The sequence below is a fragment of the Aythya marila genome (assembly GCF_965140915.1).
Source record: "Aythya marila genome assembly, chromosome: 5".
Lineage (NCBI taxonomy): Eukaryota > Metazoa > Chordata > Aves > Anseriformes > Anatidae > Aythya > Aythya marila.
In genome coordinates this window covers 45751355-45775208 of record NC_139046.1, presented here as the reverse complement: position 1 = coordinate 45775208, position 23854 = coordinate 45751355, and the positions used below count along the sequence as shown (strand labels likewise).

Below are 23854 nucleotides of genomic sequence, written 5' to 3'. Positions count from 1 at the left end.
TGCCTTTTGAAATAGAAGCTGTCAGGCTAATCCTGTTGTGCTTATCCTTAACGTATTAACACAAAAAAAGACAAGTGAAACACAAGGCAGAGCAGGGTCCCTTTGCCTGCGTGCAGGGCTTTGTGGGACTGTGGCTGCTTGTCAGAGCAGCTGTTTTTTTCTCCTTTGCTCCTAGCTCTGATTGTGTACACAGCTGCACCGTCGCATGTGCCAGGATAGGCTTCTCAGGCTGTAAGTGTATTTTCTTGTGATAGGATTCCAAAATGCTTTACAGATTATATGCAAAAAGTCACCTGTCCACTAAGAGACCGCAGCCAACGCAGTGCAGGAATAAGCCCCCAAGCAGGGTCTATTTTTCATCCTCCCTTGTCTCATACCACCTTAGGGTATCACTATTACTTGCTTTTTATTTATGTTGGAGTTTCCATCAGTCACCTGCAGAGTGTGGCTGCTCCCAGGGCTCCCATTCAGAGGCAGGAGAGAGTCTGATGAAAGCCTGATTTTGGCTGGGATGGAGTTAATTGTCTTCATAGTAGCTGGTATGGTGCTGTGCTTTGGATTTAGGATGAGAATAATGCTGATAACACGCTGGTGTTTTCATTGTTGCAGGGTAGCGCTTACACAGAGCCAAGGACTTTCCTGCTTCTCATGCTGCCCTGGCAGCAAGGACGTGCATCAGGGGCTGGGAGGGGGCACAGCCAGCACAGCTGCCCCGCAGCGACCAAAGCCCTGTTCCATAGGGCACCGTGCTCAACAATAAAAGCCTGAGTAAGGAAGGAGGAAGGGGACACGTTAGGAGTGATGCTGTTCGTCTTCCCAAGAAACCATTACATGTGATGAGCCCTGCATTCCTGGAGGTGGCTGAACATCTGCTGCCGATGGAAAATAGCATGGTCTGGCATTCAGAATAAACCCCACTCTGGTGCTTACTGTCGTCCAAGTGCAACCTGCTCAACCCCTGTGCCACTTTGTCATGGGTGAAACAAAACTCCACCTTGTCCCTGCTAAAAAAAGGTAGAGTTAACTGCTCCCTGTGCTGGCTGTAGCAGGAGAAATGAGTATTAATTGCTTTGGCCAGAGCTACAGGTAGATAGTTCTGTAAATACACAAGTGTATCGAAACAAACATAGGGCACAGGGATTAAGAGCTATGAAATTCCAAACTGTTGAGCAGGTTGTATGGGATATTATTAAATACGTCTAGTTCTACACGTGTAGATCCAAGGAGACAACGTGCCCTCTCGGAAGGCTCTGCAATGGCCCTGGTTATCCCAGTTCCCTCTTCCCTGCTCTGCCTTCCCTATCAGCCAGGCTCTGGCTGCTTTAAAGAGAAGAAAAAAAAAAAAAAAAAAAAAAAAAAAAAGACAGGAGACAAATGACAAATTGTTCCTGTGCTGCCCCTGAAACAAGGGGTTCTGAGCAACTTTCTCCCTGCTTTCATAACTTACAAACCTCCTGTGTGTGCCACCACCGGGGACAGAGCACTCAGCACTTCCTGAGCGCTGTATGCTACAGTGGGCAACTAGAAAAGGCAACCGAATCTCCTGCAGCTCCTGAAAAAAAACTCTTTCAACACAACCATTTGCAAGACAGCATGTCTTTATTGTCTGCACTCTGCTTGCACACTAAGAAAACATACTTAAGGTTGTACTCCAAAAAAAAAAAAAAAAAAAGGGGGTAGTTCTTTGTTTTTACTGTAGTATGACAACACTGATGATGGTAATACACACAGTGTCCCATCCTCGTGTGCCAGCTACATTTCACTCCTTTATCTTTCATGTACTTTGCACGCAGCGTGGGGGGTGCACGTTCAGACCACGTTAGCAGCCTGGATGCTGCTCTCTTCCTTCTGCAGCAGCTTCCCAAATCCCGCCGGGATGCTGCTGCAGTAAGTAAATGTTGGCCTTATTGATGTGCCTGGACCAAAAACACCAGCTCTCAGTGCCGCTTCCTGGTCCCTGCAAGGCATGTGTGCAGTTAAACCCACCAGCTGTACAACAGCATGAGCCCCAGCCAGCCAGCAGCAAGGACTGAGCAGAAACGTAATACATTTTACCTACTCCTACTCCTTTTAATCAGGAATCTGGCTCTTCCCGAGAGAATCTTCCTCTTTGCTTTCAGGATTAAATGGCAAAGGGAGGAACCCTGGAAATTCTTTGTAATGCTGATGGGCTGTAGGTGACTCAGAGCACATCGCTGCCTGGGACATTCCCAGAAAAACTTGTGCCATAAACAGACATTCGGGGTCAGAGTAAATGCCTTATCCCCAGAGAGGAAAGCTGCATTATCATGGCGTGTGCCCAAGATTTCAGTCACATGCAGAAACGGGTTTAAGGAGAAACCCACAAGGCATTAAGAGCAATGGAGCTGTGAAACAGAGAAAGCATCACACCCCAAAAGACACAGGGGCTCCATGCCCAGGCACAGCAGCAGCTATGCAGCGTCCCGCAGAGCCAGAGCAGCTGAGAGGAGCACGTGCAGGGCCAGATCCTACCTCAGCCCTGCTCTTGCTTGGGCCCTTTATAAGGAAAGGGAGGAAAAGCTCCAGTAGGTACGTTTCACAGCTGAGGCGGCTGCCTCGTGACTCCAGGCCACGTATGTACTGCGGATATGTCAGCTCCTACCCGCTGGAGACCCTTCAGGAAAGGATAAGAGAATGGGAGGAAGCAGGCGGCACGCAGCCATAAAACAGGCTATGTATGGCCCCGCTAGGTACAGCACAGCGCCTGCAGTAGGTGCCAGCACCACGGTCACACACGAGCCTCAGGGCAATGCTCAGTGTCCTGTAAGCAGCACGAGAAGGAGGGTAGCAAAGCGAGGAAAGGCGCTGGGATGAATGGTTTTATCAGCTCATAATGTGTCCGCACATGGAATCAGTTAACTACAGAGGTGGCAAGTTAAAGCAAATTTCCCAGCAAGTGTGGGGCCCGATTCAGATCCTGCAGGGACAGACGGAGGCTTTCCCAGTGAGCTCAGCAAGCTGTCAGCTGGGCTCTGCTCCGACAGAACCGAGGGGAGGAGGATGCTCTGAGACAGAAGGATTACTACCTAGAGTTAGCCCAAATTTAAAATTCTCTCTTTATTTCTTACACTAAAAAAATCCATTTAACAGCTCCCACTGCACCCTCCATGCTGTTGCTAGGCCACGGTGCCAGAAACAGAAGGAAATGGCATTTTACATGGAAGTGACCACTCTGGACAGAAGGTGCAGCTTGTGCCAAGACTAGCCCAGTTCCCCCGAGAAAGCAGAGACCAGGGCTGTGTGAGAGGTGGGAGATGGAGCAGTACAGATCACACGTACATTTTGGCCCAATTTAGTGCCTTGAAATTCCCAGATGGGGAAAAGCTGCAGCTTCCCTAAGTCTCTGCAGACCCAGTACCATCGGATTCAGCTTGCTCCGAAGGAATCCCAGCTTCACGAACTGGCGCTGACACGCGTCTCTTGCTGACATGTCGATGTGCCTTACGTGCAGCACCCCCTCCTCCTGCTGACATCTTCCAGCTGCAGGGCATTCTCCCTCTGCCTGTCTTCCTGTGCTGTCAGCAACCTGCAACAAGCAGCACGGATCAGGAGCACATCAGACTGCTCAGCTACTCCTTCTGTGGCACCTGACTGCGCTCCTTGGCCAATATTCAGGGCCGGTTAGGATTGTAAGAAGGGAGTGGACCAAAGACTGGGCTTCCCTGGGAGCTGGGCTACATAAACCACACACGCAAAATGAGCACGAAGGTGTGTGCTATGGGGCACATCATTTATCCGTCTAAGTAAATCATCCCAGTTAATAAGCAGCCAAATCCTGCTGTGAACTAAACAGTTGTCACAGCAGGAGAGGGAGGGATAAAAGAAAACAAAAGGATATTTTTCTCACAAGATTTCAAAGAATTTTTCAAAAACACTTGCTTCTTTAAAAACTAAAAATCTTAGTGCAAACCTCCTTCAGCCTTACAAAGTGTCCCCCTTAACCTTATCTTATCCTTAGCAAGAAAAATGTTACTCCCAAAATATCACAGTCTCTGTAACGCTTAGTAAGGAAGAACCCCTCCGCCCTCCCCAGAAGCACGTGTGGATTGCAAAGTGAAAGCGCCAACTTAAGATCTGGGATAGCACACCCAGGTTTTGTGATGCAGTGCTCAAATTCAGCTCCTGATTTTTCACCAGGCAGCTCCACCAGAGGAAGGTTTGTATGTGACGATGTCCAGCCTATGTCTGGTGCTCTCCAGCCACAGAAGATTAGGGCCCTGGAGTCAGTGGGGAAGAACCTATTGCTCCAGGTGCTTTTAGTGCCATGGCAAAGTCAGTCTGACAGCGCCTCTCCTTGCCCACTCCCTAGGAGAGCCCGCACCAGGGACCTACAGCCGGGGAAATACCAGGGGGGCTGCTCCCGTTACTGACCTGGCCATGTGCAGCATGGGCTCCATGATGTTATAGCCGGTCATCGCGCTGCACTCGTAGAAGACAGCCTTGTATTCCTGCCAGGGAGCACAGCACAGCACGCGCCCACTCAGCCGCCAGCTCACCGCACCGCGCACCCGCAGCCCCGGGAGCTGGCCCACCCTCAGCACCAGGGTGCACCGCGGGGGTCCGCGGGTGGGAAAGCAGCCACCTGCCCTCCCCTCAGGAAAAAACAAACACTAAGCATCCCTGCAAGGAGGCACTGAGCTTCAAGAGTGCCTCGGTGCGTGTTTGTGTAGGGGCAGGGAGGGAAGGCACCGCACTGGGCAATGTCCCCCGGTTGCTCTGCTCCCAGCTGCAGGGCAGCTGCCGGGCAGGAGGAACAGGGGAGCACAGAGGCACACCTTCGCCAGCCGTTCCCCCTCCACCCTGGGGACGTGCCGGGTCTCCCTCTGTGCGGCATCCATTTTATTTCCGAGCAGAAAGACCACAGCTCCGTCCTCGATACCTTCCTGCAAAAGAAACAGAGCAAAGCACCCCGGGGACTCGGCTGAGGGACAGAAATATCTCGAAGCAGATCCTGCTCCAGCTCATGCAAACAAGAGCTCTGCCACTGCCTTCAGTGGCAGCAGGATTAGGGGCCCTGAAGGAGCTGCCAAAATGTTCCCTTCAAGCACATTAAGGGGACGTTCCTCAAACAGCCCCAGGGACTTGTGGAAGGAAGCTTAAACCATGGGAATATATTTCAAATGTTTGGTGTGTGCCGCCGGGACGCTGAGAGAGGGGAGGCAGGGAATAAATTCTCCTCTGGGAAATAAGAAGCCCAAAGAAAAGGCCAGCAGCCTATAGGGCAAACTGCATTTAAGACCAGGCGGGACTTCTGTCCTATTTTTTTTTTCTGTCTGTGTAGTGCTATTCATCTGCCATGCTGTTCTAAGCTCAGCCATCCCTTGCTGAAAACCCTCTGGCCAAGTTGTGAGGGGCTGAGCAGCTTCCAGCTCTTACAGTCTCTGCAGGAACTTATTTCTTGGTGATTCCTGGAGCCCCCTACCTTTGGTTAAACTCCCTACAGCTCCATCACCAGAGTAAGCCTGCAGGATGGGGCTGGAAGTTATTTCCAAATCTGACTGCCCTGGATGACTTACAGTACCTGAAGACTTTAGGTTTCAAAGCAAGAAAAATACTAAGATGGGAGAAAGAAAGGAGAGGTTATTAAAGGTTACAGAGTTGGGGTGCTTTGATTCTCTGAGTGCTCATTTTAACCTTCCTGAAAGGAGCCTGATTTTCAGAGCCTAGTTTTGAAAAATCTTAACCCTTGATCTTTTAAAGTCCAAAGAAATAGATTTTTTTTTTTCTCCCCCAGCAGGCCTGTGAAAGTTACAGTACTAGAAGCCTCCAACCCATGCTTATTTATTCCATTTAGGACTCGGTTTTTGAGACTTAACATGATGCAAACAAAACCAACTCTTGACTATTTCACAACATATTTAAATTATACAGAGGTATTTTTGTCTCTGCTTGCAGAGACGAGCCACGGATGAATGCTTTCCGATGAGAGTTTGCAGGTAAAAATGGGTGGGATTACCAGAGCATTAAAACAGATGCTGCCACTGGCTTTGTGGTACCTTCAACAAGTCCCATACCATCACAGTCAGCACCCGTAACATCTGCTTCCACAACTCCTCTTCCCAAGGCCACCAGGAACCCCCGAGGCCCCCCGAACACTGCTGTCCCTCACCGGAGCGAGAGCAGGGGCAGGCAGCGGCAGCAGGGCCAGCAGTGCCAGCCGAGGCGCCGCTCTCACCTGGACGCTGCTCATCCAGTTGCGCACCGCCGTGAAGGAGCACTCGGCCGTAACGTCGTACATCACCAGAATGCCATCTGCCTTCCGGAAATACTGCTTGGTGATGCTGCGGAACCTGAGCCCGACAGAACCACAGGCACCCTCAGAAATGGGAAACACACCTCAGAAACAGGAGGAGACTATCTGGCTTTCAGCGCAGGCTCCCTGCACGTGCGATGCGTCCCCAGGGGCTGGCGCACGCGGACTGGTGACAAATAGGTCAAGTCCGTGGGCCTCTGGGACCACAGGCAGCCACGAGTGAGCAGGAGTCTTTCCCAACACGCTGTGCTGAGAAAGCAGGAAGGCAGGCCTTTCCAGATTAGGAAAAGAAACGCAGAAAAATCTGTTTAGGTGGGATAAGAAGAGGTAGTAACCTGTTAAAAGGGAAGTGGATGGAAAAAACGTGATCTTTCTCTAAAGTCTGGAAGAATCTGCAGACTAAGCTGTACCACAGAATAAACTATGCGTGCGTAATGTCTGCCCCAGTGTTGCCAAAACAGCAATTAAGATCTCAGCATCAGCACAGTCTGTTTCCAGTTTTAAATCTACAAAGCGATGCTGCCATACATAAACTCAGCAGTTAGACACAATTTCCAGGAGAAACTCCCACCAGACATCCCCTTTGTCCTGTGGGTACCTGTTAGAACAACAGACTTGTATTTTGGGAATAAATTCCAACAATAAATAATAATAATAATAATAATAAAAAGCTTAAAACCTGAAAGCAGCTTGTGATAGGCCACGATACAACGTCACATTGCATGCAAACTGATGGAATTAAGCGCAGCACGAGGATGAGATCTCAGCAGGCAGCTGTGTGTTTCTGCCCTGCACAGGGTAACAAGCTCTCCTATTCTATTAAGAGCCAAGAAAACCCACAGCAAGTAGTGACCCTCCTGAACCCTTCAGCCGGCTGCCTGAAGCCTGTTGTGTCTCCCTGTGCTAAGGCCATGCCATTCTGGCAGCTGCCCCAGCTGAGAAAGCACAGGCTGTGTCTTTGGCAGCCCAGGTGCACCTCTGCAGCTACAGGACAGATTAAATGCTCCTGAGGAAACAAAATGCAGCGTAAACTGGTCTCGGGGGAGTCACCAAGGAGCTCTCCCCTGCCCGCTCCAAGAAGTTCTGTCTCCTCCGTAGGATACACAGTCGGGCCCCTCCAGTCAGAATAATTCGTATTTCTCTAGAGGTAAGGAAAGCTTTGGCTTCTTTCCAAACCTCCTCTTCAGTATCAGCGCTGAGCCAAGTCCTTTCCTGCAAGCACACATCTAAGACGTGCTAACGCTTCAGGGGCATACTCTAATGGATCTTCTGCAGAGCCAATATATTGAGTTTGGCCTCTGACGCAACCTGGCCTCAGTAAGCAGCCACGTTTCGTGTCCTAACAACTTCCTGCTCAGCTTCAGCACCGAAAAAAAACCACAGTAATCCCCCCAAATAGAAATCTTGCTCTCTTCAGCATGAACCTTGAGTTTGGAAGGAAGAGTCCACTTCTCAATAGAGCATCCTACAGGTCTAGCTGGCTGAGGCAGGCAGCACGGCCATTCTGCTGCCGCAGCTCCAGACCGCCGTACTGCCGTGCCTCCAGCTGCCTCCCAAAGGCCTGGTCCGTATTGAGCATAAAACACCCAACGCTTCTTCTTGCCAGGCTCTGAGGTTGGCAGTTCCCTTGCAAAAGCTTTTGATCTTAAGCTTCAAAGTACATCCTAAATAAAGTATAATTTACACAGAGGTAGTGGTGGGCCTGCGTGTCTATCAGCGGGTGAGTGAAGCGCGTCCTCTGCTACTCTGACCCTCTCCGACAGGTGACACCTTCTAGTGGTGGCCTGTGCTTCTGAAATCATTTTCCTAGGGACTGAATCCAGGTGCACACATTCCTTTCCCTCTCCTCCTCTTTTCTACGCTGAGCCTGGCAGTGGGGAACCCTCACAGAATTTGCTTACCTTTCCTGTCCAGCTGTATCCCACAGCTGCAAGGCAACTTGGGTGTTATCCACCATCAGGCTCTTCACCTGGTAATCAATACCTGTCAGGGCGGCAACAACAATCATAAGACAGGGTGGGGAGAGAGCTGCTTGCCATTGCAAGGCCAATGAGCAAGATCAATGCTAGTTCAGGGAACCTGCCAGTTTGACCCAAAACAGGGAGGGGCACCACCTTTACTTTTAAGGGTAGAAGTTGTCTGGGCTAAAATGATGGAAAAGAAGACCATGTCCAGGCCAACTTCCCCGTTACTCGGATGAGGCAGGAAGCCTGTCACGTACCGATGGTTGCGTTGAGCTCAGCCCAGAACCTGTCGTAGCAGAAGCGGTGGATGAAGGAGCTCTTACCAACGCCGGAGTTCCCTACAAACACCACTTTGAAGATACGATCCGGGGAGCAACTGGCTGGTTCCAGCACCTGGAGCTGCAACAGGAGAAAGGGATGCGCTTTTGAAAAGCCCAGCTATGGACTGTGCTTTGGTTTAGGTGCTAAATCACAACAAAAACATTAATTGTGCTACAAATTTATGGAGGCTGAACCCCAAGCAGTCAGACTCACCCTGGTTTCGGTGCCCACAGGCTGTCCTCTAGGAGGCAGTGGAGCATCATCCAATCCATCGGCATTTCTTCTACAGCCAGCATCACCCTTCAAAGCCACCTTCAGCCTCTCAGCATCTGCTGCCACCGGCCACTCCTTGGCTCTGCCGCTCTCCCCAAAGCTCGTGCTGCCTCCTTCTCCTGCCCTCAGCCACGCCTCGCTGCCTGGGAAGTATTTACAGCTCTTCCTGTTGGGTTCCTCCACTGCCATATCCACGGGGAAGGCGACGGGAAGCTCCGCAGAGGCCAGCTGTCTGCATTAAAGCCCAAAGGCACCAGAAATGGGGTTTGGAGGGGAGGAAGAGCAGGAGGAGGGGGCTGCCAATTCCCCAAACAACCAGCGTGATCCAATTAGCGCACACACTGCTTGCAGGAGCTCTGCTTCACACAAATACACATGCCCCATATTCCCTGGGACTCAGGCACCAGCAGCACCCCTGGGAGAAGAGACACAGCTCACTTGGGCCATGCTGTGCTCTTATCTGCTGACATATATTTCATTAATTTTAATAAAAATCCCTGCCTTCTGGATTTTTCACAGATCCTTTGCCTCTTACTTCCCCCAGTACTGAAAAATGAGGCAAAGTATACACAGGTAGCAGCGGAAGAAAGGTTTAAAGAACGAGCAAACACGAAAACAAGCCAGCAGCTCTTTGTACACGCGTGTTGCTGCCCTCTGCTGCAGGCCCACAGCCGTGCTGCACAAAGCAAAGCTCCAGGACTTGCACACGCTGCTGAAGCAGAGCCCTGCTGAGGCCAGGCAGCAGCAGAGCACACTCAAACTGTTCCCACGTCGCTCCACCTGGCATTGAGTGCCATCAGGGAGCCATAACCCCAAAAAAAACTTTTCTTTTTTTTTTTTTTTTATTATTTTCTTCTTTTTTTCAGCTTCCTGCCAGCCATGCTGTGCTCTCAACAAACCCCCAGGGCTCCTCTGCCCAAGACGTGGTGCTGTGCACAAGGGCAGGCTGATGCATGTGTCACGCAGTGGGGGCAGAGACATGGTAAGAGGAGGGACAGTCTTCAAATTACAGCTAGGAATAGCAGGCTTAAACCACTGCAAGCATTGCCAGGGAGCAAGGAAGCATCCTAACTCAGCTTTGGCTTTCTGTGGTTAAAGAACTAGAAGAAGGGAGCGAGAAGACTCAGAACTCAAAGGCTTTATCCACCAGGGATCTCCCTTATCTTTGCTAGACACCAGATTGCACTTGGAAGCAAAGAAGACAGAGCCCAAAGGCTTATTTCAGTCAGTCTGTCGAGAGGCAGCACATCCCACCTCACTCTGTGACGTTTCCCCCTTCCTGCTGGTGCAGAAATCAAGGCCACCACTCCCTCTCGTGCCTGTGCCCACACCTCACCAGGGCTGCAATATTCACCTGCTGCCAAGCCTGGGCTTTTGCTGTTTAATGGAGCTCATGTCCCTGGTCATCCTCCCTGCATCTCCCCAAATCCGGAGCTGGGCAGCTGGAGCCTCTCCCCACGGAGAACAGACCCATCCTCCTGGGCTCTGGGGAACGGTCCCCATCTTCCAGGGCCAGCTGGAGAGGCAGCAATGAGAGGCTGAGACTCAAAAGCCTCTTCAGGGAAAAAAGGAAAAAAAAGAAAAAAAAAAAAAAAAAAAAAAAGGGAAAAAAAAAAGGGTGTTTGGTCCATGCCTGCCGCTCGCCCAGCTATGAAGGAGCTCTGCCTCAGACCTAGCCCAGCAGCTCCCAGCCGGGGCTAAACAATCAGCCCTGCTCCACAGTTCAGCTGGTTTGCCATCAATCCAGGAGCCTGGAGCTCAGCTCTTACAGAACTGCAAGCACTGAGGGTGAATCAAAGCTGGGAGAAACTCAGAGCCTTGCCCCATGTCTCCAGCTGGCACCAGGAGCAACTGGGAAGGGATGGGAGCCTTGCAGAGAGCTGGTGCGAAGGAGGGAAGCGTGCCACCTTCAGAGCCTGTTTGGGGCTGGCAGATGCCGGGGAGATCCAGCTCCAAAAGCCAGGCCACCACCACGTCTTTGTGTTTTTGTGTTCCCCGACGGCACCCTCAGGCCACGTCTCCCCCGTGCTCCCACAGACAGACAGACAGACAGACAGCACCAATGTGGGACCAGGCAGGACACACGGACAGACCAACGGGGTGCTCCAGCGGCACAGAGCGACAGCAGGGACACGACACGGAGAGGCCCATCTAACCGTTTGACCGGCTTGTCGTCCTGCAGGGAGCTGCCTAGCACTGACCCGTTCTTCTGGAGGGGCTTTGTGCTCTGGGGCGCCTGGAAGTTGAAGAGAGAAGGGTGAGGAGTGGCACTGGGACCGGCACCGCAGGCCGCCCCAGCTGAACCAGCTGCCTCGGGCACAGGGCTGGAGCAGCGGCGGTGCCCCACAGGCTCCAACAGACACCAGCACAGGGGTCGCTCCTCGCAGCTCAGCTCACTGAACTCCTGCCAGAAAGCACCACTTTCCCCTCTGCAAAGAAGCCACCAAAAAATGACGGTGTCTCGAGCTGTAGGAGCTGTAGCTTCCCTCTGTCAGCCACAGCTCTCCTTCCTGTGGCTCGCTCACCCCTGTGCATCACGGCTGATTCTCTCTTTCCCCACCTGCCTTTTTATAATGCTGGTATTTGGTGGGACAGACCAGCCCTGTACTCCACAGGTACTCACCCGCAGCCGCACAAGTACGAGAGGAAAGAAAGGAGCCTGCTCTGCCTCACGCACTCATCGCCACGCTTCGCTCCCACTTACCTCCCCGCGCTCCCTACAGCCACGCTCAGCGCCTTCCCGAGGAGGGGGGAGCAGAGCAGCCCTCGTCCCCCCGCTGCAGCAGCTTTCCCGTTCCCGGGGTGAAGGAGAAGCGATTTGCTGTGATCACACAGGGGAACCTGTGGCGGAGCGAGGGCTGACCCGCCGGCTCTCCCCAGAGCCACACCAAAGCCTTGTCTCCCTTCTCATGCTCTGTCCTAATTGCTCTGTAGACCCCAAAACCACCAAGTGAGAGACAGAGCAGCAGGGCAACACCAGCCCGGCACCGGGAGCAGGGAGATGTGCTCCCTCTGGAAGCCTGCAGATTTCTGACACATCCTCCCAAGTTATTTTAGGGTAAAGGTGGAGAAAACAAAGGAGCCTACAGCCTGCCAGATCTGCAGCAGTTTTGAGGCGACCAAACGCCACAGGCAGCTCCTGCCAGGCCTGCCTTTGTGCTGCCCGCAGCCCAGGGGAGGACCATGGAGATTATTTCTTCAGTAAGCCCAGGCTCATTTTGAAAGGCAAAACCTGAAGAAGCTGCTTTGTGGGCCAGAACCCCCAAGGCACCTTTACCAGAGCGCAATTCAGCAAGAGGAGGCACTCTGGAGTCCCCAGAGGGACTCACCCAACAGGGAACTTAAAGGAAAAAAAAAAAAAAATTACATAAATTACATATAATAGTGGTGTTCAGGAACAGCCTGAGCCACAGAAGCTATCCAACACAGAGAGCCACTGCGCTGCAATGGTGTTTGTGGTCCAGCCAGCCAGCGGTTCCCCAGCAAGGATGGAGGAGGAAGTTTTTGGGGTCTGTGCTGGGAACAGCAGGTGTGCCCGAGGGCACTGTAGACCCACGGAAATGAGGAAATGGCATTATGGCCCACCCGAGGTTCGGCTGAGTTTCAGTCTTCAAGCCACCTACAGAGCAAAGGGACACCCAGGCAACCTGCTACGGCACTGCCCTACCAAGAGGGGAAGCGGCCGCCTGCGGAGTACCTACCTGGGGAAGAAAGGAGAAACAACGGGGGTGTTTTGCCAATGGTTCTGCCATGCTTTATTGGCCTGCTGCCTTTATGGAACATGTGGCTTGTCACAGCGATGGTAAAGGGACAAACACAACATCACAGCTGTACAACACACAGAGCGAGGCTTCCACAACGGAACAGCACACATGCAAGCATTTGGGATGGGAAAGAAAAAACAAATATATAGAAAAAAAGCATCTTCTGGTTTATTGGTGAAATACAAATGTACGTCCATTGCAGCCAAAGTTCCAAAGCACTCCTTGTGATGAGCAGATGTGAAATTTGCTCACTCAGGGCAAGACCTTTGTCAACATGCAGCACACAAGGGAAACTCCACAGATGGGTGGGTGCAAAACAGAACCCAGCAGTGGTTTGCACACAGGCAGAACAGCCACACGTTGCTATCTGTGACCCAGCCAGCGGGGCCAAACTGCTCCTCACCGTGCTGTGGGGCCGGGTCTGCCCACCCCGGCAAGGCCAGAAACTCTTATGAAGAGCAAGGTATTAGGCTGGGCACTGAGCAGTGCAAAGGAGCAGCAGCTGGGTCGCTGCCAGCCACGTGCAGCCCAGCGCCTCCTTCCAACCACTTCAAAGTCATTGCTATTAAAGATCCACTGTTTGACATCCCCTCATCTCAGAGAAATAACATAGCCCTTCCCAGCACTAAGAGAGGACATTAAGGCTTTATGTTTCTTTTTAGCTTGTGAAAGCACTGACAGTCTCTGCCAGAGCGTGTCATGCACTAGGGATCCACAGCAGAAGGCTGGACTCTCCTTTTTGCTGCTGCAAGAAGGATTGCTATTTCCTCTCCCTTTGACAGCGGGACAGGCTGGACAGCAGATCTTCTGCAGGTGCGTGACGACAGCAGCGTCTCTGCAATCCCCTGGAGCCCTGTTTTGCTGCAGACTGAAACGAGAATGGCCAACGAGATGTCCTGACTGACAAAGGAAAAAACCTTATTCCAGTGCAGGCTTCATCTGCCAAGCATGACACAGCCATGCAAGATGAGCAAAGGTGGGAGCAGGAGTTCACCCTGCTGCTGCACCCCTGGTGCCAGCAGAGGAAGGAGAAGGTGGCTTCTCACCACGACTCTCTGCAAGGCCCTCTCTTGGGTCCACCTGCAGCTGTCGTGTTTCAGAGCAGCCCCAGGCAGGGCACAGCAGGAAAGCAGAAGAGAAGGAAGGGGAAGCAGAGGAACTTGGCACACACAGGCACGTACCTGAACCGTGGTCTCCAAGGGGCACCCACCCACCCACGGGAACCCAGCAGCTGCTGAAGCATTACACATGGGAAGAGGAAGCCCTGGCACACACACACACGCACTCACATACGCTTACTGAGCAGCTTTAAAAATAAAAAAAAATAAAAATCTTCCCTCGAATTGCAGAAACACACACAGGCACACGCACGCACACCTCACCTCCATCCAGAACAGTTACTGGAGTTATTTTCTACAGGTGCTTTTCTACTTAGAGATGAACTCCAGCCTCTCCCCCAGCAGCTTCCCCTCCGCAGCGTCCTGTCTCCTATCCAGGCACTCTCCCTGTGCTTCCTGTCTCGTTCCCTCGCACACCAGCCAGAAAAGTCTCTCAGCCTGCTGCTGCCTCTCATCACTGCAAGCCAGCTACTTCCAGGTCTTCAAGTGCAGCGCGGTGGCACAGCCAGGAAAGGTGCACGGCAGCAGGGGTGGGTCCAAGATGGGCACAGAGCAGCCTCAGCAATGACATTTGTGAACAACAAGACTTTTTCATGAAAAACTAATAATTAAAAACAGATCACGTATTTGTACTCGTCTTGGAGTCTAGGAAAGGCCAGAGATGGCACTGCCAGTCCCAGACGTTCCCCAGGGCTCAGAGGCCCCCTGCTTTCTCCTAGCCCTCTGATACAAGGCTCGTTGCTGCACCTCCACCACAGGAGCTGCCGCAGGGGAACATCTGAACACACCTACTATGGACCCAAGGGGTCAGAGAAATTCTGAACCCCACTTTGCCCCTCCACCCCGGGTCAGCAGGCAGCACACCTGGGAATCCATCTTCTTCCTCACCACCACCCAGCTCCAGGAACGCATGCAGCTTCGCTCCCCTCCTTGCACGTGCCCGAATCCTGCCCAGAAGCACAGGCACAGCACGTGCAGCAGGCAGCACGCGTTCAGCCCTGCCCGCGGCTGCGTTACAGTCACGAGCTAACATGCCTTGGGTTACACCCGGGCAGCTGGAAAGAGCAGCCAGCAGAGCTTGTCTCCAGAGGTGCCACGAAGTCTGTATAAGCACCACAGCAAGACTCATGAGGTCAGGTCATTGTCCCCCGTGGAAGGGATAGGCCCCCAGGTGGTGACAGCAACAGCAGCAGATGAAAGGAGGGTGGTTGGGAATTAGGATTTTCTTTCTGAGACTAACCGGCTTCTTGGCTTCGAAAGTGTCTCGCTCATCTCGAAGTTTCTTGTTCATCTCTCTGCTCCAAAGGAAGACACAGGAGAGAGACAATGAAGCACTCCCTGAAAACGCGGTAAAGGCTGACATTTGAAAGCTAAATGGGAAGGGAACTCGGGGCACAAATACAGGTGCTCTTTATTGCTGAGCACGTTGGGATTTCCAAGCATCCCAGCTCAGGTAACAGGCTCTGTATGCTACCCTTTAGTCAGCAGGGAAAACTAAATTCCTCAGCCGGAGGGATTACTCAGCAAAATAACACAGCCTGTGCCCTGCTGGAGCTGACCGGATTGCAACTGCTCTGTCAGGGCCTGGAAAAACAAGCAGTGTGAGCACTTGTCAAGTACACTCCCATAGCTTTCTCTGGGAGAAACCAGACCTCAGCACTGCCAGCGAAGCAGGCAGCCAACATGACAAGAAAGGCCAGCCCCCCACTCCTACCCCCAAAGTGGCCATTGGCCATGCCAGCCATTTGGGCTCCCCCGAGGAAGGAAGCAGGGTCTGGTCTGCATCCCTGACATGCATGAGAGCTCGACATCTGCATGCAGTCCTGTTCTTACCTGAGGAGCTCCAGCTGCCGAAGGAGGCTTTGCTTCTCTTTCTGCATGTTCTTGGAGACTCTGAACACATCCCTAGGTGACAGGAATTTAAGAGAGATAAATCAATGGGAGAGGAGACGCAGAGATCTCTTTCTCAGGGACACAAGTGATGTTCACAAAGATTAGGGCCTGTCCCATGCCAGGAGAAGCAGCACTGCCATGGGAGCTGGGACCACAGCTCTCCCAGTCTCCTCCAGCATGAGGGCAGGGAACCCAGCTCCCCCTTCATACTCCGGTTTCCCCAGCTGTTAGGGATGGGAAGGATGCTCACTGCCAGCTGGGAGCGAAACATGCCAGTGTTGCAGCTGAGTATTATTAGATTAAGGCCAGAAGCAGGAACACAATTGGTTAGCATAGGGTCTGTAGGAACTTCACAGAGGCAATGATGAACTGGAAACGACAAGGAGGAGAAGCCTCCTTAAGGCTGAGGAACATTTGCATTTTTACAGGTCTTTTAAAGCCAAATATCAATGAAAATACTCGTTTCCCACTAAAGGCAGTGGGAAATAGCAGTAACGTACCCTTTTTTGGCCCATAGCACCACTGCACGTTACCTCTCTCCCTCAAGAAGAAACAGACAATCTCCTGGCAAGGCCAAGGCTTCTAATTAGAGATCCTTTTTCTTTAACTACTTGCACACTTTCCTTCTCTGCCTGCGTTCCTGCTCAGACAGCCCACACAGCCCCTTCCCTGCCCACTCCTACCTGTCCTTCTGCTCTTGCTCAAGCTGGGCCTCTTTCTGGAGCTTCTGTAGCTGCCCCTTCACAGCCTCCAGCTCCCACTTGCTTTTCTCCAGCTCCTCCAGCAGGTTTTCGTTCAGGTGCCGGAGCCTTTCGTTCTGCACACGCGTCTCCAGCTGCTCCGTGTTCAGAGACTGCAGCTGATGTTCCAGCTGTAACGGGAGAGGAGGAGGAAGAGGTGTCAGATAGAGAGAGGAAGGGCTCTGTGCTGCAGTCATGACTGTAAAAATAACCTGAAAGAGCAGACATAAACAAGGCAGAAGGGAGGAAAACACTACTCAGGTCTACAACACCACCAGGGGTATCAAGAAGGTGAACTGGAAGCAATTATGTCTCATCAGTGCCAGCACTGGGGAGCAAGCAGCACAATTAGTCAGGCACAGCTGAGGAAGTGCTTCAGGCAGTGCAAAGAACTTGCTGCTATTGCAGAAATTGCTGCAGAAATCAGAGTGCAAATGGGGCTCAAAGGAGGACTGGAAAAATCAGGGTGGAAGCAGGGCTTATTGAGGGAAGCATAGCTGTTGAAGTGCATTGTCTGGTTTAAGGACTTCTAAGCCAAAAAAGGGATACATCGAGGTGTTGGGGCACGTCACACTGCTGACAGAAGGGAAGGTAAGTGACTGGGTGCCTTTTTCCTACTGTTGGAGACTGAACCTCGGGCCAGAGGTGCTGTTTAAGTGCCACTGAGGCACAGTGCCACTCCAGACAGCACAAGACACCAGCACAAACAACAGGCCTGACTTGGGAAGTTCAAAGCCTGCTGCCACAAGTGATGTGATTCCTCGCAAATGGCTGGCGTAGTCTGGGAGAGAGCCCAGGGTGGATGCAGCAGCCCAGTTCTCTCGTCTCGGCTGAGCAGGGCGTCGCTAGGAGGAACACACTGGCACGTCAGCATCCAGCCAGCCGTGCCAGCTAACCAGGGCCCTCTGCTGAAGCTGGTGCTACACAGGAATTGTGGTCCCCACAACCTGAACCGAATGCTCCGCTTCCACACTCACGATTACCCAGGCTGCACAAGCTGCCTGTTACTAAATGTTTTGCCCACGCACACAGACAAGTTTAGCCCTTTGAACACCATCTGTGACAACTTCTTACCACATAGACAGAAAGTCAGGCACTGTGAGATGCGATCTCACCACAGAGCAGGTACCCTTATGGAAATGGAAATCCATGAGTGCTTTAAGTCTGCTATCTCCACACCTTCAGCTAGACTCTCTGAGGGAAAGGAAAGCATCATGCTGTGGACAAGACAAAGTGCTTTTCTCCTTCATACTGCTCTCTGCAAATGCATAGCTACAGCAGTCATGATCAGAGCTCACCCTTCCTATGTTCCTTGAAACACAAGCCCCACATCTCTCCCCACTGAGGCTTCAAGCACAAGTCATGCCCAGCTTTGCCTGGACAGCTCCAGTCCTTTGGACATCACGGAAAATTTGCGCCCAGCCACACATGCTGAGCAGTCAAATTCAGAGTAAGAAACAGCAACAGCAGCCCACAGCCTCTGGGTCTGTCGATAACCCAAAGGGCAGGCTTTAATTAAAACACCTGCCCCTCCCTAAGAACTCTCTGTCAGAAAGAGCTCTGGTTTTACGCTGTCTGTACTCAAACAGTACTGCAGAACAGCACGATCACAATACTGGCCTCACACCACAAGAGGGACCCGGCTATCCTTGTAGCTTGGCATGAGCCTCGGAGTTAAAGGCATCAGAAATGCTCATTTGAGTAAGAAAGTCTCGACGTAGTCCCATATTCTGCCCTGAGCCATGCCACAAGGAGATACTATTTAGGAAGAACACGCCAGGACAGCCACTACGATCTCCATCCCCAGCACCTGCAGTGCTGGACTGGGAATGATAAGAATCTCCATCCCTGATTATTTCTCCTTTCCATGTTTACAGATTCCTGTCCATTAGTTTGTCCAACTCATTTTTGAACTGCGGATACTGCTTTCCTCTGCAACCTCCTGTGGTAAAAAAAATGCAGTTTTCTAGTCCCCTTTTAAAGAAGTATGTTCTTCGAGACCAGTCTCCTACTAGTCTCACTGAGTGCCCTTCACCTCTGCTGCTGTGGGATTTAGGAAATAATAGTTCCACGTGGATCTTATGTTTTATATATAATTATGTAATAATATGTAATTATATATAATAATACTGACATGTTTTATACACTACATTATACAATATAATATATAGTAATAATAATTATGTATAATAATATACAACACCATCCCGAGTCCGTAAAGCTGTTACACCTTCCCTCAGCCTCCTTCTCTCCAAAGTTAGGTTTAAGTTTTCCTAGTTTCTCCTCTTAAGGCAAATGCTCCATTTCCTTAATCCTAAGCAATTGTACCTTTATGTCTCAAGAATAATTCTCAGGGGTCCATCTTGGAGCTGGTGCTGTTTAGGGTCTATCAATGAGATGGACAGTGGGACTAAGCGCACCCTCAGCAAGTTTGCAGGTGACACCACGCTGAGCAGTGCAGGCGATCCAACAGAAGGAAGGGATGCCATCCAGAGGGACCTGGACAGGCTGGAGAAGTGGGCCCACATGAAACTAAGGAGGTTCAACAAGGCCAAGTGCAAGGGTTAGGGTTAAGGTCAAGTCATTGAGAGCAGCCCTGCAGAGAAGGACTTGAGGGTTCTGGTGGACAAAAGGCCCAACACAAGCCAGCAGTGTGAGCTTGCAGCCCAGAAGGGCAACTGCATCAACAGAGGGGTGGGCAGCAGGGGAGGAAGGTGATCATCCCCCTCTGCTCTGCCTTTGTGAGGTCCCACTGGGAGTGCTGCATCCAGGTCTGGGGCCCCCAGCACCAGAAGGATGTGGAGCTGTTAGAGCAGGTCCAGAGGAGGCCACGAGGATGCTCGGAGGCTGGAGCATCTCTCCTATGAAGAAACGCTGAGAGAGTGGGGGATGTTCAGCCTACAGAAGAGAAGGATACAGGGGGACCTTACTGCAGCTTTTCTGTACTTAAAGGGGGCTTATTGAAAAGATTGGAGGGTGACATTTTGCTCGGGCAGGGAGTGACAGGACAAGGGGGATGGTTTTAAACTACAAGAGGGGAGAGTTAGATTAGAGGTTAGGAGCAAATTCTTCACTCAGAAGGTGGTGAGGCCGTGGCACAGGCTGCCCGTAGAAGCTGTGGATGCCCCAGCCCTGGAGGTGTTCAAGGCCAGGTATCCAACTTGGATTCCTCCAATCACCAGCACCTTCCAAGTACCTCCCATGACTTGTTTCTGCTGGGGTCTTAGTTTTTCAAAGAAAGGAAAGACATCCCCAATGGACTATCACATACAAATGCACATAGCAGGGACAGAAAGCCAATGGAAAATTTCTGCTTTGATCTTTTCATTGACTGATTAATCAGTACGTCATCAGATGCTGAAATGCAAGTGTGCAGTACAAACAACTCAAAGCATCACAGAACTGTTCCCTCTGGGTTATTCTGGGGCAAAAGAAAAACTACAGAAATTTGGCTTTTGCATGTGCATACACAGCTTTCTTACACACCACAGAAGGCCCCAAATTCACAATTTCCAAGTCTCTACCCCATTTTCCTTGCCAAATAAAGGCAAGGCAAAGTACAAGAGAAACCCAATCAGATAAGATGCGCAGCCAGGATGTGACAGGATGACACTTCAGCTGAGGACAAACCAATCCACTTCAACACTTTCAGGGACAGGCGACAACTAGGCTAGCCACCACTAAGTGTCAGCTGATGAAAACCACCCTCAGACAGAAGAGGTCTTAACAGAAAGACAGTAGAAGGGGATATGCTTTAGAAAGGCTTTGGGTCCTGTTACCTTCTTCTGTCGGTAGAGAATTTTCTCCAGCTCCTGCTCTTTGCTGTGCAGCTCCTTTTGGAGCAGGTTACTCCTGTCATGTCTCAGTGCTTCCTGCAGAGGTAAAGACACACAGCTGCTGATGTAACACCCAGCACAGCTAAGAGCTGTTCCTTGGCCAGATGAGCCACCACCCCTGCTTCAGACCAGAGAAAGTTTGACTTCAGCCAAGAAAGACGAGGTACCTGGCAGATTATCCTCTCCCTTTCTGCTTTGATCTGTTGCTCCATTTCTTCATAAAGGCACCTGACTTCTCGGTCATGGTCTGTCTCCTTCCTACAAAAGGAAAGGTACATTGTCAGGAGAGAGAAAGAGAATGCAGAAAGAAAACAGGAGATGTGGTGGAAAGAGTTCTACTAACAGCTGTGCAGCATTGCCAAAAAGTTATTTGAGTGGGATTTTAACCAGACCAAACATTATGGGTGTGTACCGATGCAAAACAAAACTGTGGCAATTAAAACAAACCTGTGGCAATTAAGTCAAAATAAGGAGTCATTTTATTACAGCAAGAAAAGAGCCCATGTCCTGTAACCCAGTCTCCCCTTGTCCTTGAGGAAGAATGTAACACATGAAATTGCATCCAAGTACCAGCTGGTTCCTGGCAGCAGCTGGCCATGATGTTCTCCTTACCGCTTCAATGCCTGCTCCATGGACTCCTTCTCATGATTCACCTCCTTGATGTACGATGAAACACGCAACAGAAACTCCTCAAAGCTGGGTAAGAGCTCCGGGCGCTCCTTTCGTAGCCGAGCCCAAAGCTCCCGAACCTCACTTGGACTGGAGCAAGCACACAAGAGAGAAGGAAAGCAAATTAATTTTTGTCATCTTCTGGGTTGTTACTCCAACTCCGATACACATTCAGGGGCTGACAGCCTGCCTGTGACCTCCTGCATTACACCACACAGCAAAGAGGAAGGGCAGACAGTTTCTGAGCGTGCACAGCAACTGAGAGCTACTGCAAAGTTAACAGGAAGAAGGTCAGCTGGAAGAGCAAAGCAGTTACCTAGAAAGCAGTTCTAGAATGATTGTTTTCCAAGCACTCAGTCATAACACATTTGGTGTTTAAACGAAGATTGAAAGAGATAAACATTCAGCAAGTTTGCTGTCAGCTGTGATCAAGCAGCAAACTCTTAGAGCCAGCACACATCACGTTGGTTTTATCATACCATGACTGTACTGGTGGGTGCTGCTGCCCTTGTTTGTTTGCTTATTCAGCAATTTTGGAACTAAGGCACAAACAAAAGCAGCAAGTTTTCCAAGGTGTTGCATTAAGATTATGGAGGAAGCCCCAGAAATCCAAAGTCTTGTTTTTCTGAACCTGCAATAACAATTGTATTGTTTGGCATTTAGCTCATCACAACTGGTACACAGCACTTAGAAACTCAATCTTTCTCAAAGAGTCTCATAAGTCCCATGTTTGTTTTGGGGTTGTGTTTTTTTTACTTTTTTTTTTTTTTTAATCCATGGATTACTTTGAAGAAACTAGCTTGAAATGTACAAAACAATTATACTCATAGTCATTATCCAAATAGAAAGTTTTCTTTGCCTATGTATTTGTCTCCCTTAGTATTCTTCATGAAAAAAAAAAGATTACCAAAAAGCCCTTGATTCCCTCTGCCACCATCACAAGATAGCCTCCCACTTTTGTCTCAAGTTGAAAAAAATTACTGACAGTTCTTCAAAACTTCAGATTTTGGATAACAGAAAATATTCAGCTCCATTAACACTCAAAGCCATTTATCTGTAGCAAAACCAGTGAAGATAGCTCAGATTCCTAATCTATCCCCAGTTAAGTCCTGGTTTTCGATAATTCCTTACAACTGGCTCGGCACAGAGGTATGATATGAAGTAGCTGTTGGACTCATTGCATAAACCTACAAGTAAGTGGTCGAAACAAAACACAGGGTAAGTCCTAACACACTTTAAGACCAGATGCTTCACAAACAGCTGTAGACAGCAGAAGCTACTCATCCAAAACAATAATACAGCCTTTCACAGTGTCATCCCATTCTTTGAGGCATAAAAGCTTCCCAGAAGTTTTCTTGAGAAGCTGTTTAGCATTAAAAAAAAAACAGGTAGGTGTTCTGTATCACAATGAAAATGAAACAAAACAATCTGTTTCACGACAGACGATGCTCTACAAGCAGCAGAATCCTTGGCTCTCAGCTTCTGTCTCCAATCCTGTCTATCTCCTGTCCCTGTTGGGAGCAGGGCTGCTCCCAGCAAGCTGCTGACAACTGTTGTACTACGACACCTGAAAAAATAAAAGCCTGCCATGGATGCTGTTGGGCCACCCCAGCACCAGCAGGTGTGCATCAGTAAGAAGCAAGTATGGAGAATGTTTCACTCGGGAAGGCCCTAAAAAAATCTCTTGTGGTGTAGCAGCTGCATGACACTGGGGTCAGCAGACTCTGCCACTGCATGAGCACTGATATCAATTTTTAAGGCGCAGGTTTTTATTCCTTGCTCGTTTTAGCCTCTCACCGTTCTCAAGATCAGCCCAGCCCCAAGCAGCCCCTTGAGCACAGATCCTTCAGGCACGCTCTCAGAGCTAAGATTCTCTGGCCATGTGTGAGCAATCACACCCCCTTTTGGGAGAGACAGCACACACATCCTCCTTACCTTGTCTAACCCTCACAGGCTTCTTTTCATTTGCTGCGTGCCGATGAGTTTCCACATCAATTGCTACATTTTACAGCTGTGGTATTGAACTTGCAGTTTGGAAAACTGAGAGAAGCACTGCACTGGAAGTAATTTATAACCGATGAGAAAACCCAGACTTCACGGCATTTGTTACCAAGCATATGAAAACACGAGACAGCAAGACAGAAAACGCAAGCAGTAGTTCAGGGAGCAAGCAGCTCACTTCACCTCCTTGGTGTTCACTGGTACTTTCAAGTGTCGGCACTGCAAGTTCAAAACAGGGCAGAAGTAAGGCCATGAGATTCTCTTACTTACTCTTCAAATACTTGGGCTGCTCCAAACTGCTCCATCATGGAGCAGAAGCGTTTCTCTTCATCATCTGCTGGGTCCATATCATCTGACCAGCCTGACTCAAAGGTCTCCTCGTGACTGGAGCGATCCGTCCTTCCGGCCCCCTGACACAAGTCAATCCCTATCAGCTTTCCTGATGGAAGGGGAAGGGAAGAAGGAGAAAAAAAGGAAGTCAAATTAGATGTCACTTAATGAGTTGTTGTTCAAGTGGCAGCCCGACACAGCTCCACCAGAAGCTGCATGCATGCTGCTCTTGTAGAAGACAGCTCCTGGGCAGCAAAGAGCCTCCGCTCTGATGTCCTGAACGATGTGTCCAGTGTCCAGTCTTCGATGCTAGCACTGAGGCTGGCTTCCAGCCTGACAAAGGGCTGCTATGGCTCTGCTCACATCTGTGCTAGGATGATCTACCACCTTGGATCCTCCGCACGTGGAAGATGGCATTTGGTCATTTCACCGCTGCAGAGCGGTGCTGTGGGTGCGTTTGTCAGTGGTGCCACAAACTCCCTCTGGGACTGCAAGCCAGGCACCAAATAGCTCTGTGCCTCGGTTTCTCAGCTTATAAACAGTGGTGGTGGGAGAGCATCACCCTTCCCTCCTCATGTGCTACATCTGCTCTGATTCAAGCACTACAGGACGAGGACTGCCTCCTGCTAGGACTGCGTGGTGTCTGAGCAAAATGACCTTATCCTCTCGGC

The 23854-nt window shown here is 50.6% G+C and overlaps 1 protein-coding gene across 1 annotated transcript in view; it reads right to left on the bottom strand.

Annotated features, from left to right (window-relative positions):
• Positions 1-3341: 3341 nt before the first annotated feature.
• Positions 3342-23854, bottom strand: part of CRACR2B (calcium release activated channel regulator 2B) — a 41750-nt gene continuing 21237 nt past the window's right edge. Inside the window, exons 5-19 of the mRNA XM_082761005.1 lie at positions 23124-23292; positions 20796-20942; positions 20351-20441; positions 20127-20219; positions 16291-16478; positions 15548-15619; positions 14955-15009; positions 10989-11068; positions 8773-9064; positions 8496-8637; positions 8176-8257; positions 6197-6311; positions 4797-4904; positions 4393-4469; positions 3342-3547 (exon numbers count right to left, since the gene is read on the bottom strand). Coding sequence (XP_082617131.1) covers positions 3463-3547; positions 4393-4469; positions 4797-4904; positions 6197-6311; positions 8176-8257; positions 8496-8637; positions 8773-9064; positions 10989-11068; positions 14955-15009; positions 15548-15619; positions 16291-16478; positions 20127-20219; positions 20351-20441; positions 20796-20942; positions 23124-23292 — 1796 coding nt within the window. The 3' untranslated portion in view covers positions 3342-3462. The remainder of the gene's footprint in view (positions 3548-4392; positions 4470-4796; positions 4905-6196; positions 6312-8175; positions 8258-8495; positions 8638-8772; positions 9065-10988; positions 11069-14954; positions 15010-15547; positions 15620-16290; positions 16479-20126; positions 20220-20350; positions 20442-20795; positions 20943-23123; positions 23293-23854) is intronic.